The sequence below is a fragment of the Lycorma delicatula genome, chromosome 11 (genome assembly GCF_047948215.1).
Source record: "Lycorma delicatula isolate Av1 chromosome 11, ASM4794821v1, whole genome shotgun sequence".
In the NCBI taxonomy this organism is placed as follows: Eukaryota; Metazoa; Arthropoda; class Insecta; order Hemiptera; family Fulgoridae; genus Lycorma; species Lycorma delicatula.
Genome location: NC_134465.1, coordinates 14172581 through 14186406, shown reverse-complemented (window position 1 = coordinate 14186406; position 13826 = coordinate 14172581). Strand labels below are relative to the sequence as shown.

The 13826-nt window shown below is 38.6% G+C and overlaps 1 protein-coding gene across 1 annotated transcript in view; it reads right to left on the bottom strand.

The window, feature by feature from the left end:
• Positions 1 to 13543, bottom strand: part of LOC142332263 (lysosomal acid lipase/cholesteryl ester hydrolase-like) — a 38652-nt gene extending 25109 nt beyond the window's left edge. The window contains exons 1-2 of the mRNA XM_075378587.1: positions 13244 to 13543; positions 711 to 909 (exon numbers count right to left, since the gene is read on the bottom strand). Coding sequence (XP_075234702.1) covers positions 711 to 909; positions 13244 to 13402 — 358 coding nt within the window. The 5' untranslated portion in view covers positions 13403 to 13543. The remainder of the gene's footprint in view (positions 1 to 710; positions 910 to 13243) is intronic.
• Between the last annotated feature and the right edge of the window lie 283 nt (positions 13544 to 13826).

Below are 13826 nucleotides of genomic sequence, written 5' to 3'. Positions count from 1 at the left end.
TCCTTACATATATATTATAAACCACCAAAACACAGTAAATAGATAAGTTAAATTCAGTATTTTAATTCCGAGAATCAATTTTCACACGATCCTGAATCTTCAGTTTGAATTTAATTTTATAATTTGTGAATCGGTCTTCGATAATAAACGTAATCTTTTTTTTTTTTTTTATTAAAATTACATTCTTTTTATTTTATGATTTATCATTAGGAATTTATAATTATATCATATATTAGAAGTTACGAAGCGGTTTACTTCAAGGAGCATTTTTTGTAATAAATTTTAATGAGAGTCAGCTGTTTATAATTAACCAATAATAAATCAACAAAACAGCACACAGCAACATTTAATTTTCCCAACATACATTTATAAAATGTAGCGATATTTTTCCTGACTTCACTCCATCCAGTTTTCAGGATAGCCAGTAATTTATAACTGAATAGGACATCTGATCCGGTATTCTAACCCTATTTCATGTAACTATGGATTTTAAATCAAGAATTTTTCTGAGATGGTGAGTACAGGAAAGATTCTCCGGTCTGACTTGCACTACCCTACAGAAAACTCCACGATCTGCTAGCGCACAACTTTTCTGACTTATCCTGAAATTCTTTTTCACAGATTAAGCTGGTTTTTTTCCATTATGGTACCTAAAAAAAATTATAATTTAAATCAAGCAAAATAATTTTCTTTTAAAAAATAATACTTACCTAATCCATTTTTAGGACCGCTTAAAACCCAGCCGGCTGAACTAGAAAGTAGTCCGTGTTGTAAAATTACTGCAGGCTTATTTGCTAGAGGTAATTGACCTTTTCCACGTGGTATTCTATGAACTGTTAACCAATAACCGTCTTCAGTTTTTATTTCATGTCTTTCAGCTACATAGCCTGCTTCTCTGATTACATCTTCCTGTTGATATGGGAAAAAAAAGTTTTTAATTATTTCAATTTCGTACTACAACTGCCGATTGTATTTTAAAATAATTCATAATGTAGAAGGTTGTAATTCAGTTAAAGTCTTTAAATTTACTCATACGAACAGAAGTGTAGGTTTTTGTAATATAGTTTTGCTCTAATAAGAACATAAGATAAAAATATCGGGTTTATTTAAAAAACACTTTTATAAAGTTGAACAGAAAGATGTTGTATGTATTATTAATAAAGAGAATTTGGTGAAAAATTTAAAAAGGATACACCTCATTAAAGATTCGATTATATGAAATTCCACCTAAGAAAAATTCTACCGATGAATTTTTATATATTTTTATGTAGATAATAAAAAGTATTTTGATATTTTCAATTAAGTAAAGACTAACTCTGATATGCGAAAATTTGGTACAAAAAAATTAAAAAATTAATTCAGTAACAAGTATCGATGATCTAGTTTGACTAATATAATGTTAAATGTTATTTCTTTGTATTCTGTGAAGGAAGTCGCCTGATAGTGTCTTTATATAGCAGGTTTCTGACGCGCATCATGTTGTGGTCAGACTTGCCATTCACGTACAGACTCTTAGAGTTTTTTTTTTTGTCTTCAGTCATTTGACTGGTTTGATGCAGCTCTCCAAGATTCCCTATCTAGTGCTAGTCGTCTCATTTCATTATACCCTCTACATCCTACATCCCTAAAAATTTGTTTTACATATTCCAAACGTGGCCTGCCTACACAATTTTTCCCTTCTACCTGTCCTTCCAATATTAAAGCGACTATTCCAGGATGCCTTAGTATGTGGCCTATAAGTCTGTCTATTCTTTTAACTATATTTTTCCAAACGCTTCTTTCTTCATCTATTTGCCGCAATACCTCTTCATTTGTCACTTTATCCACCCGTCTGATTTTTAACATTCTCCTATAGCACCGCATTTCAAAAGCTTCTAACCTTTTCTTCTCAGATACTGCGATCGTCCAAGTTTCACTTCCATATAAAGCGACACTCCAAACATACACTTTCAAAAATCTTTTCCTGACATTTAAATTAATTTTTGATGTAAACAAATTATATTTCTTACTGAAGGCTCGTTTCGCTTGTGCTATTCGGCATTTTATATCGCTCCTGCTTCGTCCATCTTTAGTAATTCTACTTCCCAAATAACAAAATTCTTCTACCTCCGTAATCTTTTCTCCTCCTATTTTCACATTCAGTGGTCCATCTTTGTTATTTCTACTACATTTCATAGTTTTGTTTTGTTCTTGTTTATTTTCATGCGATAGTTCGCAAATAACTTAGAGTTATTTAGTTCATACTTCCAATACAGGGATCCCACTGAGCCGTAGGATCCCGGATGGATAGGGTTCCAGCCGAGGGATTAGATTGGTTGAAGGTAGGCAAATTGGCATCATGCCACGGTTATATTGGTGTTGTTTGTGATTCGATTTGGGGATCGCGCTGGTGCGGGCGGCCGCGCTGCCGGAATATAGTGACCCGTACGACCGGGGGCGTGGCTTCGTTCCGCCGGTGGCGGTCCTGGATGTGACTTGTAAATGCCGCGCAAAACCCCATGATGGGACCGGGTGGGGGTGCGAGATTTGTCCCCGGCACCTGCGCGGACCGGCATGAGGTTACGTTCCCTTGTTAGGGGACCTAAATTGTTCGACTTATTTGAGTCCAGGTCAGACTTTCTATGCTGCGTAAAACATAATTTTGATCGGTATGAGTGTAGTACTGATTTAAATTTAAACTCGTTCGTTTTCTCAGGCATTCACAGTCATGAACGGTGCTGTCAAATCTGTACTAGACGCAGGGTTCATTCCTCCGCGTTTTCGGTCAGTTAGTTTGAGGAAATCATGTTAGATTGGATGTGAAGATGTCAGTATGAGGCCTATGTGAAGGAGAAATTGGATATATATTTTACTGTTGCAAATGTCTGCCGAGGCATTTACATCGGTGGCATCCAAACCGAGGCCTGATGACTGTTAAATTTAATCTGTTAGAGGGTCTAAAGACGACCTCCAGTAAAACCACTCAGGGCTCGGAACGGAGGATGTGGTGTGGCGACCGGTAACGTCACAAGGTGGTGCTTCGACTGTAAGTATGTTTTGGCAATTTTTATAGATATAGAAGCAGCATTTCCTTCCTGGAACTTAGAGGTCAAGGGGAAAATCGGCCACTCAGAAGCGGTAAGTCAATATGGCGAGAGCCGCATTTTCTGGATGTTCAACATGGTGGAGTCTGTCCTCAAAGGCTTCCCTCAGTTCAGGCGTCGCCATAAGCTGTGTTTTTTTAGAGTTCTTGCCCCGTGCAATACCATACGCTTTGCACTGCCTACTTCCGACTCTGTGTCTAGCATCGCTTCTTTTCACCAAGGTACAGGCCGCGCACTTGGCAGATGCAGACTTGGCAGAGCATTTTTTGGTTGCCTTTGGTTGCCCCGGAAGAGCACACTGGCCACACGTCTCTCCAACTGCGCTCTACAGCAGAGATAAATGTGACCAAAGCCCTGAGACTTGTATCATTGGGCGATCTCTATATGGTCGACGACCCTACATTAGGTCCAACCGAAAAACTGACGTCCACCAGCCACCAAGTCCTGCCGGATCTTTGGCAAGGTCTCCAACACCCAGATTTATGCAATATGTGTATAAATCTCAAGGTTTACATCAAAGGGAAATTTAGTGTACTTTCTTAATATTTCATTTGATTTAGCAAAACGTTTGATAACATATATAAGAAGAGAACGATAGTGAAGTCCCTACAATCATAAGATTCATGTTCAACAATCTCAAAATGAGTCTTGAGCTAGCCATCTCTCAACTGTATATCTCACAATCTTATGGTTCCACAGTGTCCAGACATTTAAGTATTATATCCAAGGAAAAAAATGGATATTAAGTAAGGAGAACATACAAAAACTGAAACCATGTTTAATAAACTGCATGTTGTAGACATGAAGTAAAGCAGCGTTGAGTTAATTATTTCATGATGAGTCATCACGTCATTCTATACAAAAAAGCTTACGTAAGGTGTACCTGTTTTATCAGATAAAACTCCATTTTTAATATTTATACTGTTTTTTATATCTATTTTTTTTTTTTTTATTCCTGGATGTAAGAACTTCATAAATTACTAAATATAACAAATTTACATGGATTTTTTTGTTGGACAAGCAAAAAAAAAATTTATTGAATATACATTGAAATAAAAATACATATGCATCATTATAACTTAATACATAAATTCATCATTCGAGTGACACTCAAACAACTTAAATAGATATCTTTATTTTCAACAAGCTGTACACACTTTACTATTATTTTATAATTCAAATTGAAAAATTGTGTAACTTTCTTATCCAAGTTCTTTTTAAACAATATTAAAAAATATATATATATATTTCTACTAACTTATTATTATCATCGCAATTAAATGCTAGTATGTGCAATTTAAAAAAATAAATCTAATTAAAGATTGATTATTTTTCCTTGATAACAGTATAAAATTATTACAACTATGAATACTAATAACATTTTGGCAATCTGAAAATTGGTGAATTGGAAAAGTTTTTTACGTTTTTGGTTCTGTATTATAATCATTTTTTTTTTGTCTTCAGTCATTTGACTGGTTTGATGCAGCTCTTCAAGATTCCCTATCTAGTGCTAGTCGTTTCATTTCAGTATACCCTCTACATCCTACATCCCTAACAATTTGTTTTACATATTCCAAATGTGGCCTGCCTACACAATTTTTTCCTTCTACCTGTCCTTCCAATATTAAAGCGACTATTCCAGGATGTCTTAGTATGTGGCCTATAAGTCTGTCTCTTCTTTTAACTATATTTTTCCAAACGCTTCTTTCTTCATCTATTTGCCGCAATACCTCTTCATTTGTCACTTTATCCACCCATCTGATTTTTAACATTCTCCTATAGCACCGCATTTCAAAAGCTTCTAATCTTTTCTTCTCAGATACTCCGATCGTCCAAGTTTCACTTCCATATAAAGCGACACTCCAAACATACACTTTCAAAAATCTTTTCCTGACATTTAAATTAATTTTTGATGTAAACAAATTATATTTCTTACTGAAGGCTCGTTTCGCATATGCTATTTGGCATTTTATATCGCTCCTGCTTCGTCCATCTTTAGTAATTCTACTTCCCAAATAACAAATTTCTACCTCCATAATCTTTTCTCCTCCTATTTTCACATTCAGTGGTCCATCTTTGTTATTTCTACTACATTTCATTACTTTTGTTTTGTTCTTGTTTATTTTCATGCGATAGTTCTTGCATAGGACTTCATCTATGCCGTTCATTGTTTCTTCTAAATCCTTTTTATTCTCGGCTAGAATTACTATATCGTCAGCAAATCATAATCATAATAAATGAATAAGTGCTTAATTATATACCAAAGATTATACACTTGTTGTACTAACTATTTATACTGACACACTACTTAAGAGATTGATATCAACATAATTATGTCACCTCTGATGACGGTGAGGAGATGGCTGACCTAGATTCTAGCTCTGTGTAGGATATGTTCACACCGGAGGAACTCCAGTGCATCATTCAAATGGGAGAACAGCAGTGGACAGCAATAGCAAGATTCAATAAGTGCATAATGGAAGAGCTAAGAGCTGTAGAAGAAGCCTGAACAAGACGTCAAAGGGTGCTGGGGCAGACAGGTGGTGACCGAGCACCTCAAAGGGCCTTCTGAGCGTCTGGAGGTCGTCTTTGTGAGGTGAAGCCGTGGGCACGCTGTTCCTGGTGCTTGATGGCGTTCTCATTGCTACGGAAGACAGTTGTCAATCGGTAAGTACTGAGCTGGTAAGTTCTGTGTTGTGAGTCTGTTTGTGTGATGTGTGTGTGATTTTTTCTCTTGGTGTCGGTTATTGTGGTTGCATGAGTTATATCGCATGAGTGTGTGTTACCATGAGTGTTCACAGTATGGAAAAAAAATAATTTCCTGTGTTACGTGTGTTTTTACTTATTGTGATGTGCAAGTGATTTGTTACTCCTTGTGCTGGTGTTATCCTTGGTGTTGCATAAGTGTGTGTTTAGATGTTTCAGTTTTGATTGTGATGACCGATTGTGTGCGTGGAAGTTTCCCTCCTTTCTGAAGTAATGCTACAAAGCGATTCCCAGGAGGGGCGGAAACCCACAGGTGGAGGTTTAGTCGGTAGTGCGCAGGAACACATACGCACTTAATAACATCTTGCGGAACCTGTTAACGAGTCCGACAGTGCTTCGGCGCCCGTAAATGGGTTTCCTCCACAAGGAGTCTGCCTATAGATTTGAAGAGTTGGGAGCTTAATTATTCGTCTGGCTACATTCAGGTTCTAAAACCGACAAATGTTTTTTTATAGTGCTACGTTTGACAATTAATAATATCATTTCCTGACAGTCTGAACATACGCGTATATGCTCCCCAGCACAATGAAATAGATAAGTCCATGATCGAGTTGATAGCAGCATGAGTCTGTGGTTACCTTCAACAAGTCAGGTCGATACATTTAAAACTTCCTACCTCCCCTAAGGTGGAGGTAGGGGAGAGAGAACCAGAAATTCTCAAAGAGGAGGTAAGGAAAGCATAAACAAAATTGAGACACCGCAGTTCACCAGGCCCAGATAGTGTCAGCTAAAATGATTAAAGCAACAGATGAATAGTGTGTTACGATTATGCACCAGATCTGTAAATATATAGAGGGATCCAAAAAAATGTACTCACTGTCTTTAATTAAATAATATCTGAACAAAAAGACTTACACTCACTAATGTAATGTGTAGTGTAGCGTAAGGTATTAAATTTGTCGTGGTAGTCGGAGCTGGCAATTTATGCCACTCATGTACGGGTGGTTGGTGGTGGAACTAGCCGGTCATATTAGACAGTGCAGCAGAAGACAGTCGAGTAGCAACAGTGACTGAGGTTTGCTTATCGTTTGTTGAACGCAAGGCTGTACTGAAGTGGTACTGGAAGTACGACAATATTCACGAGGTACAAGGCAGTGACAGAAAGAGTTTGGAACACCGCCACCAATACGTCGAATAATTACTCGCATTCGCGATAAATTCGAAGCAGACGGAACTGTTAAAGATGTGCACAAGAAAAGATTACCGTAAACATTAGTGAACCAGGGAGCGCGCGAAAGTGGGATGAGCCGGTCAAGTGTAAGACGCATTCTTAAGAGTGCAAAGTGGAAAGTGTACAATCCAAGACCGCTACACGCGATGAATGACGACGACCCAGATCAAAAGATGGAGTACTGTGAACGGTTTCAGCACACGGTTGGCGAGGATAAGGCATTTGCAAGGAAGTTTGTGTGGACTGACGAGGCGCAATTCAAATTTAACGGTTCTGTGAACCGTCACAACTGTGTCTACTGGGCTCCAGAAAATCCTCACGCTCATGCGGACAGGGTAGTGAATTTACTGGAGGTTGCTGTGTGGTGCGGTCTATCAATGCGTGGTTTGATCGGTCCCTTCTTCTTCTAGGGTACTGTAACCGGCAAGGCATATCTTGATACGCTTCAGACAAGGATTTTGCCTGCCATCCAAAACCTGTATGGTGATGAACTTTTCTACGTGCAACGTGACGGAGCCCCGCCTCACTACCATCGAGATGTACCTCGATAAAATTCTACTTGGACGGTGGGTGGGTCGAAGAGGTGCTGTTGAGTACTCTCCTTGATCTCCTGATTTAACACCTCTGGGGCACCGTCAAAAATGATGCGAATCGACAAAAACCATCAACAATCGACGAGCTACGTGAAAAAATCGTAGTCATGTGCTGCCATTACGTCAGACACACTAACAGCCGTAGTTTGGTGTGCAGTACATCGCCATGGGCCACGGGCGTTATATAGAAGTTGCTATTGTTCATTTAGAACGCATACCATAATCCTCTTTCAGTGTCAAATATTGTCACGCCAAATGTTTTACGTCAAATTTGTCACGAAATGTGGACTAACAAACATGAGGTTCAGGTGTTTTTGGACACCTCTATATACGATTAACTAGTAAATGTCTGCAATATTCTTCCAGTGCATCCTCCGCGTTTTTGACATTATAGTCTGTAGGATTGGTGAAAATGTTGAGAAGCTAGTCATACAGGGAAAAATCGAGGACAGAAGGTTATGCGGAAGACCGTCATTAAGATGGCTGAACCAAATTGAAGAAGCGACTGGAGTAACATTAAGCACACTGATTCGAACGGTAGTGGACCATAAGTTATGGCGGGAAATTGTCTTTTTTTTTCATTAGATAGTACATTTAGACTAGATGTAAAGAAAAAAAACTTTTAAATTGAGAGAGTTGAAGACTTAATAAATCTACATTAAAATAAAAATGAACATAAATTAAAGGAACATTTCCAAATAAATTATAATATTTTTGCATATTCCATTTAATTTTATTTTAACGATATTTCTCTTTTTAACTGAATCTCTATTAATGAAGTCGGTTTAAAGAAACAAGTGTTCCTTTTTAACTTTTATTCTTTACCGCAACTAAAAATATTACGCTATGACAATAAAATTAGTATTACGGTAGGCTTGGCATGCTGAAATACAATATTACATTTGGCTAAATGGAGGCAACAACATTGTAAACACTTTACCCATTTTACTTACGGCTGGATGTTGTTATTCTTGATACACCAATTTTGGAAGTGATTTTATCTTGTGTTGCCTGCAACCTTTTTGTTATGGCACTGAACATACGTACATATCGGTTGTTAGCTTTTACTTCATCGCTATAGTGATAGTGAATAAAAAATATGTTTCATCATTTTTCTGACCAAATTAAAACATATTTAAGCATAACTTTTTATTCTGCATACGTAGTATATTTTAACCACAAATTAGCTACATTCTACTTACTTATGCTTATTTTTATTTTATTGTCTTTGTCTTTTACAGATTTTATTCTCTAAATGTTCTTTCTGTAGAAATCTTAGTCTTTTTAAAACATAATTGCCTTTTTTACTCGCATAAATGTCAAATTTAAACTGTAAGATGTACTCATGTAGATGATCCTTTCAAAATATCACATATATATATATATTTTTTTTGAGGTTTTTTAGGGGCATCGATTACTTCGGTCATTAGCCCCGTCACGCTTCGAAAAAATAAAAAATAAAAAAATCTGAAATTTTTCACATTCTCAGAGAGACTAGAATCGTTAAAACTTTCTTGTTTATAAAAACAAACAAATGCAGGAATTAATCGCTATGATTTTGGATTCCTGAACATAACACAATTATTTTTTTTGGTTTCACGCCTAGGCTTTCCTTTCAGCCATCCTTTCTTGCACTTTTTTTCCATTCTTCTTACGGCCTCAACTTCTGATGACAATGTGTCTAAGGCCTCGGACATGGCATCTTCCTCCCTTTCTGATACCAATGATGTTTTACGGCTGACATCAGGTGATGACAGCTTAAATGGTGCACTTAGAATCATTGTTATTGAATCAAAACTCGCAATTGATACATTTTCAGCAGCTGACGAACTCAAGTCGATTTCTAAAGGTAACTTGGAGCAGCTGAAATATACACCCTCCCCGTAGCTGTCCTCTGGGCTTTAGGAGGTTCTCTTGGTAGAGATTGTATATCGTCTGTGTCTGGTGCTTTCTCTATTATAATTGCACCTACATTGCACTACTGTCTGATTTCGCCCGTATTGCCGCACCCTCCTTTGCCTTGCGACTTTTGACGGAGAGATTTTTTTGGCTTTTCCAGATATACGACTAAGACGAGTGGCGCAACGTGCAAGGAATCGCACAGACGCCATGTCAGCTGACTGTAAGACGGCAAAGAAGCGGCTCCGTCGAGCCATCAATGTGAGCAAGGCACGCTGCTGGAGAGAACTGACTGACGGAGACCGTGGACGCAGACCCTTGGGGGCTGGGTTACAAGACAGTAACTCGGCGATTAGGGGTCTCGCGGTCACCAGCTCCACTAGACGAGGCTAAAGCGGAGCACATCGTTAAGATGTTGTTCCCGGCCCACTCGGTCTGTACCGAGCGGGACTTCGGCGACTTCCCACTTTAATCGATGGAGGAACTGGAGGGAGTGCTACGGTCGCTGAAAGACAAAAAAGCCCCTGGTCCCGACGGTATACCGGCCGAGGTACTCAAACTAGCGGGGCGCTGCAGGTCCCGACTTCTTCTAGACATGTATAATGCATGTCTGAAGGCTGGGTCTTTTAGCGCCAGGTGGAAGACCGCGCGTCTTGTGCTAATTCCCAAGGGAAAAGAAAGCCCAGACTCGCCGTCCTCTACAGCCACAGCTACGGTATTGGAGAAGCTGTTAAAGAAAAGACTGGTTGCGGCGATGAATCAGGCAGGTGGCCTGTCACCCAACCAGTGTGGTTTCCGGCAGGGCCAGTCGACCCAAGAGGTTCAAGAAGTTGTGAGGCAGTGCGGCGAGCAGAGTACCACAATCATTTTTCGCGACGTGCGGTCCTTCTCGTTACGTTGGACGTTAAGAACGCTTTCAACTCCCCACCGTGGAGCGGTATGATTCGGGCCCTGGAGCATTCGTTCCATGTGCCTCAATACCTCCTCAGAATGGTGGACGCAATCCTGAGGCCCCGCGGTCTCATTTACGAGTCCGCGGCAGGCTGGCGTAGGACTGCGACACATCAGGGGCGGCGCAGGGGTCGATTCTCGGCCCCGACTTTTGGAACGCCGTCTATGATGGCTTGCTGGGGATGGATAATCTGTCTTTGCTGGGTACGCTGACGACATTGCGCTACTTTTCGCAGACCGCGATGTGGTGCGCATCCAAATGAGGCTCAGCCGAGCCATGCACAGAATCAGTGCCTGTTTGGACGACCATAAGTTGTCTCTAGCCCTCAGCAAAACGGAGATCGTGGTTCTAACTAAAAAGCGTATCGACACCCTTCTCTCCCTGCGGGTCGGGGTGGAGGTTGTCGAGACCAAACCGGCCGCAAAGTACCTAGGTATGACGATTGACCGGAAACTCAGCTTTGCTGAGCAGCTTGGGAGAGCCGCCGACAAAGCTGCGAGAGCCATAACTGCTCTCAGCCGGCTCATGGAGAATGTCGACGGACCAAAGGCCAGCAGACGGCGATTGCTGATGTTGACGGTGCATTCCATCCTGTTATACGGGTCGGAAGTGTGGGCCCAGGCATTAAGAGCTGCAAGAAACCGAAAGCGGCTCGTGCAGGTGCAACGCACCGCAGTCTTGCGAGTCTCTTCCCCGTATCGGACGGTTTCCGAGCCTGCAGCACTGGTGGTCGCCGGCATCATACCCATTGCTATTTTGGCAAGGGAGCGTCAGGTGACTTACAGGTGGCGACGGGCAGGCGAAGATCGGGAAACCATTGCCAACGAGGAAAGCACTCGCATGGCAAGAGACCTGGGACTACGAGGCCAGTGGACGATGGACCGCAAGACTTATCCATCTGGTCAGACTGTGAACGGAGCGGCGGCATGGAGAGGAGGAGTACTACATGACCCAGTTTTTCAACGGTTCACGGGTACTTCCGCGCTTACCTCCATGTCATAAGGAAAGCGCCGTCCCCCGACTGCCTCTATTGCCCTGGTGTACGGGACGACGTTGAGCACATCTTTTTCTAATCTGTGGGCGGCAGATCGAGGGACACTAGAGGCGGATCTCGGGGCACTGACCCCCCACAATGTAGTTGCGATGACGCTCCGTAATCTGAGCAGCTGGGAGAGTGTACCCCGATTTGCCGCAACATTCTCAAGACCAAAAAGGGTGACCTGGATATTCCTAAAAATTAGGTAGCACCTTCTCAGGCTAGGTAGCGCTTTTCAGAGGACTGGGCCGGCAGTAATTTGTTAAACGGTTTCTGGTCGAGTCGTGGTAGAAAGGCTGGTGGTTTTAGTCGATAGTCTGCCGATAGTGATTGAATAATACCATCAGTGGGAGCCCGACACTCCGTGCGTAAATAAAAAATTATTATTAAGGCGCTATAATCACTATAGTTATTGGTGAGGTGATGTGAGATTCCAATCACGTATGCATGAAAATGACAAAATACCATTTATAACATGGAGGTTTATTAGAGAAAGTGAATAGCGAGGTAGTTACCTGCTACTTTCATCACTGAGCTAATTGTACAAAAAATATTCTCCTTAAGCTTTAATATAAATAATATTCAGCCCCCACAAGTAACATTTTCATTCTGTTTGTTAGTTAATACCAGTGTAATGAACATTACAATTAACAGTATTGAGAAAGTAATTCTGATTAATGTTACTTCTAACTCATCAGAAATACAAGTATATCTTCAAGTCTTTCTTTAAATATATCCCAGCCATTAAAAAGCTTGGGATGGTCATGCAAAATAAGAAATGTTGACCAAATCGTTCTGTCAGAAAATTAGCATTATCAAAAATTAAAGTAAACAAGAAGTAGTAAAATATAAGTTCCTTCTCAGTTACCTTTAACATTTTTAAGTAATTTATTACACCATATTTTTCATATTATCGGTTCATTATATTAATTCAACTTTCATTTGCCATTATAAAGTCTATTAAAATATCACTAATACTAATAGCTAACCCTGTGTAATAAACTGATTAAAACTTATTTCTCCTTTTCTTCTTATTAAAATACATAAACTGTCTCCTTCTTATTTGTTTATATTCAGCTAGCCTATTTTACCAGCTGATATTTTATTTATTATTTTTCTAATTATTAATATATTGTTCAGTCTAGACTTAATTTTATTCTGTCATTATACACTCTCATCGACTCTTCAACAATGTAATATTCATATAAAACTTAAAAATAAATATTAAAGATCTAATTATGACTACAACAGATTAAAAATGATATTTAACCATTAACTAACCAATAGCCTTTATTTATCAGAAATATGAACCGGTGAATTTAAGATTGAATAAATACTCCCGATTGAGGCATTACACCAAGGTGGTTAGTTATTCAACACTGATTTCTGTAGATTATCAAAGTTAAAAACAATATCGGGTAAAATTTTATTCCATTTTTTTGGCATTTCTAAGTATCTAATGACATATGTCGATGCCACTTAAAATTCATTTTAAAAAAATAACTTTTTTAAAATACCTTTTTACTGTATCTTTTACAACCTCATTATTTCTACATGAAACATCTCAGCAAGTACTTACTATCTTGGGAAGTAAATGGTGTCATAAAAAACAAACTTTAATCACATCGGTTGAAGTTTTGCACTGAAACTTAGTATGAAGTATACTACATTAGTATATGTTAGTAACTTAATGAATACAATAGTTAACTAAAAATAACATTAATATCATTAATAATTTCTTACTGTTTTTTCCCTGTATTTTGGATCAGTTTTATGCGGATGAATGGTATAGTCTACATCTAGAAGAAGCTTTATCCAATTTAAGCTATTAGAATCACTTAAGTTTATATTTAATGTCAAAAAGTAAATTAAATAAACAAAAAATAATTTTAAATTATGCATTTTTTTTAATTAGAAAAAAATATATATGTATACTGTTTAGCTGATTATTTTTATGCAAAGTTACTGAGCAGCAAATGTTATACACAATATTATATTTATGCGCTTGCATCAGTTACACCTTTTAAATAAAATAACTGATAAATTATTATAGTCGCTATAAAAATAGTAAGTGTTGATAAAAGTTCTTATCTAAGTTCTATTGATTAAAAACGTTTTACGCAAAATTAAGGTTATTGTTATCAAAATTTTAAAGTTTAGACCCTTTATTATCGGCAGTAGAAGTGTAACACATTTTACATTATGAGTAATTATCAGTTATTATTTTCAGTAAATATCATTTATTTTTTTTTTTATTGTATCTTTGTTATGTACATGAGGACCACTTTGAAAATACATGTCGATGGGAAATATACACAAGGCACTA